Source organism: Cariama cristata, unplaced genomic scaffold (assembly GCF_000690535.1).
Source record: "Cariama cristata isolate BGI_N322 unplaced genomic scaffold, ASM69053v1 scaffold2033, whole genome shotgun sequence".
In the NCBI taxonomy this organism is placed as follows: Eukaryota; Metazoa; Chordata; class Aves; order Cariamiformes; family Cariamidae; genus Cariama; species Cariama cristata.
This window is the reverse complement of record NW_009609992.1, coordinates 12-4,877: the sequence shown is the minus strand read 5'-3', so window position 1 is coordinate 4,877 and position 4,866 is coordinate 12. Positions and strand designations below refer to the sequence as shown.

General features: G+C 49.9%; 1 protein-coding gene across 1 annotated transcript in view; it reads left to right on the top strand.

The window, feature by feature from the left end:
• The window catches only part of MEGF11 (multiple EGF-like-domains 11), a 214,063-nt gene extending 210,679 nt beyond the window's left edge, over positions 1-3,384 (top strand). The window contains exons 22-23 of the mRNA XM_009697720.1: positions 2,451-2,657; positions 3,224-3,384. Coding sequence (XP_009696022.1) covers positions 2,451-2,657; positions 3,224-3,384 — 368 coding nt within the window. The remainder of the gene's footprint in view (positions 1-2,450; positions 2,658-3,223) is intronic.
• Positions 3,385-4,866: the final 1,482 nt, after the last annotated feature.

The window sequence follows — 4,866 nt, the reverse complement described above, 5'->3', positions numbered from 1 at the left end:
AGGGGCCCAAGGCCACACGGACCTGTTCTCTCTGCCCGCTTCTGTGAGCTCCCACCTTTCGCCCCCGAGAGCATCTGCTCCGCAGCACGGCTTGGGGAAGAAAAGCGAGTTTGCAACAGTCTTCCTGTCCTCTCACCCTAAAATTTAGAGTCGGCTTATTAAAGGCTGCCTGGGTTCTCCTAACGAGCACTACATACTTGTAGTAGCCACCAGAAGCTGTAATTTGCTGGCAGGTAGAGCTGAGCCTTTCTTTGGCTAAGAATGAAATAAAAGCCTGGGGGCTGGGTCTCCCCTCCTCGCCCCAGCCGTGTCCCTGAAGCAGGGAGTGCTCCTGCACCGGCAGCAGCTCCGGCGGCACCGGGGGGGGTTTTTTTTGCCCACATGAGGAGTTCACCCACGGACAGCCTTCCCAGTGCCTGAAGAATAGGGTCCAGTCCATGTAGCACAGCCATATTTAACCTAAAGATTTTCATTTTATTATAGCATTTGTTAGATTTTGTCTATTGTCTCCTCACCTTTAAACACTAACAGATCCCAGACTGCGTGGCACCTTAATTTAAGTCATACACAGAGCAGAAGCTAATAACTTTCAGCTCACTACGTGCAGAAAGAAGCCTTTGGTCTTGCAGGGTTGCTCCATCGCTGATGAGAAGGACGGGCCAGGACAGGTTCTCACTGACTTGCCTGTACCGGGATGGGGTTGGTAAAGCTGGAGGGTCAAACCCTGGTGCCAACGGCTGGGGAATATTTGGGTTGCTTTGGTTCCTGTCTCCTGTGATGTACCAAACCAGATGGGTTTGGCTTTGAAGCAAAGGCATTGTTAATCTCACCCAGGCTGAAGTCAGACGTGGAGTTTCTTAATTTCATTACTAAATAAACATTGCAGCGGTGCCAGGGCCTCTGCCAGCCCTCATGTCCCTGATGGTCCCAGCACGGTCCAGCTGGTTCGCCGTGCAGTGCAGCTTCCCACCAAACTGGGGAGAGCTGAGGACTCCCACGATTTACTCACATCGCTGAAAGGGGAGCGCAGAAAAGCAATAGCTTGCTCCAGGGCACGACCTGACACCTTGCTCTGGACGCCTGCTCAGTGCCAGCCCCAGCTGAGCCAAGACGAAGGGCACCGGGCCAGGGGCCGACAGCCCCACACACACGGCCCCGGCCCCAGAGCTGCTGGAGGGAGACTGGCACCCCAGAGCGCAGCAAACCTGACGAGGGAGTTAGCAGACGGGGCGGATAGGCACAGAGCCCAGGTTTGTAAAGGAGAAGCGATATCTTGTTGTCTGTCTATTTTTTAACCTGAATTTCTCTTTTTGTCTCCCATACTAGATAGCGGGGGCAGCTGGGATTGCAGCTATTTTGCAAGTCCCGCTATTTCACCGGGAGTATTTCATATATACCAGGATCTGCCTTTGTACTGTAACCCAGCACAAGAAAATGCCTCATCTTTCATTGCATCGCTCTAATTCTAAATTAATGGCACTGCCCAGCAGGATGCACACAGCAGCAATGGCACGTTCTTGAATGTCAATGTTAAGACCTATTTATTTTCTTTTTTTTTTTTTTTTTAATTTATTTTTAAAGCAAGACTGGCACTGTACCTTACAGCGGGCTGGCATACCCCAGCCAGGGTCACCGACAGGGGAGACCGGTGGTTACAACTCTCACGCCAACCTTGTTCTCCCCGTGTAGCACCTCCTCCGTCACCACCTCCTGTTTTCTCCAGCCTAGGGGAGAGGAGCAGTGGATGCCTACAGCAACGGTGGGAGGGGGAAAGCAAAGCAAAAGCGAGGTTCAGATGGATGTTTGTGTCCCCTCCCTGCGGAAACCCAAGCGTTCCCCGCTAGCAGGAGCAGCCTCCTCCCAGTCTTCATGGCAGAGGGAAGATGAAGAAGTCGGTTTCTCCTGGCCAGCCCCAGAAACGGGAGCTCTCAGGGGACACACGCACATACGCTGCGCTGATGCGGTTCTAAGCCTGCTGGAAATGTTTTGCATTCAAACATGCGGCATTTGATGTTGACCAAAGCCCCCGGGACACCAACCCTGCGGCTGGCCCAGCAGGCCAAGTACCAGCAGAAGGTCCTGCTTGCAGAGCCGACTCACCACGGTCTGCGGGGCAGGCGGAGCGGGATTAAAACGCAGCTCCTTAGGAATTAGGGGGAGGGAGGGAAAGGACTGCCACCTCAAATTAAATATTGCAGGAAATGACAACTAGAACCTTTTACAGCAAAACTTTCGGTACTGAGCAGGTTTTTATTTCTTTCCTGCCTGTGAGTTGTGGATGCAATGGTCTGGACACACCCAGAGCACAAGCGTCGGGTGTCTGTGCTGGATGCTTCCTTCCTTACCCCCTGTCCCCTTGTGCCCCCCCCCCTTCCTGCAGAGGTTCAGTTGTAATTAACCTAAAAGCAAGCTAACAACTCTAACGCTCCCACTCCGCTCTTGTTTTGCAGATTATATGAAAGAATCTGTGTGCAGCTCCAGCACTTGTTCTCTGAACAGCAGCGAAAACCCATACGCCACCATTAAAGACCCCCCCATTTTAACATGCAAACACTCCGAGAGCAGCTACGTGGAAATGAAATCGCCTGGTCACAGGGAGTCCCCATATTCCGAAATGCCAACATCATCGATGGCCAATAAAAACATCTACGAAGTTGGTAAGCGGGGCGGGCGGCAGAAGGTCTACTCCAACCCTTGGTGTTTTTATTGTAGATGCTGATTTATTTTTTTTTCCTTTCCCGGTGCAAGTAGCGTGGACTTGGCACGGGGCAGGGAGGCGCTGGCCAAGGGAGAAGGCCTGGGCATTAGCGTGTTGATTTGGGGAGCGAAGTCCCGGGCAGTGGCCTGTGCTTAAGGTGGTGGATGTGAGCGTGGTACAGCACCGAATTGCTCCTCCAGCCCCGGCGGCGGAGGGCTGTGGTCCCCTCCTTATGCTCTTGTTTTAAACTCCTGCAAAGTCCAGCTGCGAGATTTTGAAAGGGCGGAAGTGTTGGTCTTTTGAAGGCATTATCTGCAGGGCTTTGGGAACTACCTGCCCTGGGATCTGGTGGGTGGTTTTCTCCCTGGTCTGGCCCATGCGCTGCCTGATGTGCTGCCAGTAAAGCTGCGAGGGAAGGAGATGGTTTGGGAAGCTGATGTTCTGTGCTTGTGACAAAATACAGTAGAGTAACCAGTTTGGGGAGGGTCGCTAGTTACCGTAACCCACTTTTCCTTGCTTCCCCAGAGCCCACCGTCAGCGTGGTCCAAGACGCCCGCGGTCGGAGTGCCAGTTACCTCCAAAATCCATACGACCTGCCTAGGAACAGTCACATTCCTAGTCACTACGACCTCCTCCCCGTAAGGCACAGCCCGACGCACGGGCCATCTTGGGACAAGCAGTCGTAAAGGGATGAACTTCACTGGTGCACTGTGCTGCAAACACAAACTTTGAGGAAGCAAAAGAGAAGACAATCCTTTTCTGCGCTGCAGGATGCTGACGGGACTTCAGACTGTCTTACGCAAGGACCTAACGTAACACGACATCAGCTTGGGCCAACTGCTGCTGCATGATGTTATTTATAAAGACATTTTTATATGGGTAACAGGAACTAACGAGAACCTTCTCCACGCGTGACTGGAGTACGTCACCCCAGAAAGGTGTCTACGTGCTCTAGGCAAAAACTCTCCGTGGCGTGTATTCTAACCCTGGCTTTGCTGTAAAATAAAACACAAAAACATGCTAAGTAGAAGGACTTATAGATGCACATTTCTACCAACTTCATCAAGAAACCTTTTACTGTTAGGAACAAGGTGACTAGGAATATGCTGGAATATATTTTACATCTTTGTCATGGAAATGGACATTTTTCTGAACGAAAGCAGGGAAACTTGTCATTTTACTGTCGGAAACCTCATTTACCGCCATCACCCTGTGCAATCTGTGCAGATCATGCTTGATAATTAGCACCCAGATTTTCATCTTCATGTTCAGCACCAGGGTATTTGAGCTGAGGAGTATGAGCACAGACACATGCTGTGAAGTTTTTCAAATGTAACATCTTGGCAAATGTCCACTGATCTTTGCAAACGACTTGAGTTTTAACAATGAGTCTCACACCCAGCTTACCACATTTTTAACGAGCTATAAGGTACTTTGATTGGCACAGACAGGCTTTAATTTTCCTTATACAGCTTCTGTTTCATTAGACAAAGCCACCAATTTTGTCCGGCAGTGTAAACTGATGCACCTTCATTTACTGCCCTGGGACGCTGCAGGTTTGCACAGACTAACCCTGGTTTGGTTTCCTTTCCTAAAGCTAAGACACGTCGGCTTCTCTAGATCATCTTTACAAACCATCTCATCATGATTCACGCAACAGCATGCCATTTATGACACCCTTTAATTTGATGTGCATTACCATGTAGTGCAACTTTATCCGTTGATAATTCGACCTGAAATGTCATTAAATTGAGCTGAAACTGGGTTTTCCTTTTCAGCAGCTGTTTGTGAAGTAATTATCAAGGGGTTGGCCCATGGTAAAGTTTTGGACTAAGCCACCATGATTTTTTTTAATTTTTAAGATCTTTATTGACCTAGAAAGTAGAATACTTGCCGTTAAGCAGTTCCTTGTAGATTTTGAGCATGAAGTACTATTGATTCTAAGTATGTAATTTTATTAGGCAAACGTGGAAGTAGCAAGTTGATTGCCTCTTAAATATAAAAAAAACATTCTGTTGCACATCGGCCAGTCTGGTGGAAGTAGAAGAGAACGACACCAGCACCCATCAGTTCGCTCAAAGCCTGATCGCTCAGGTAACCCGCGGGCCCAGGGGACCGGTAAGAGGAGCCTTCCAGCTCGGAGGCAGCGGCGTGGTCCCGGCTCCGAG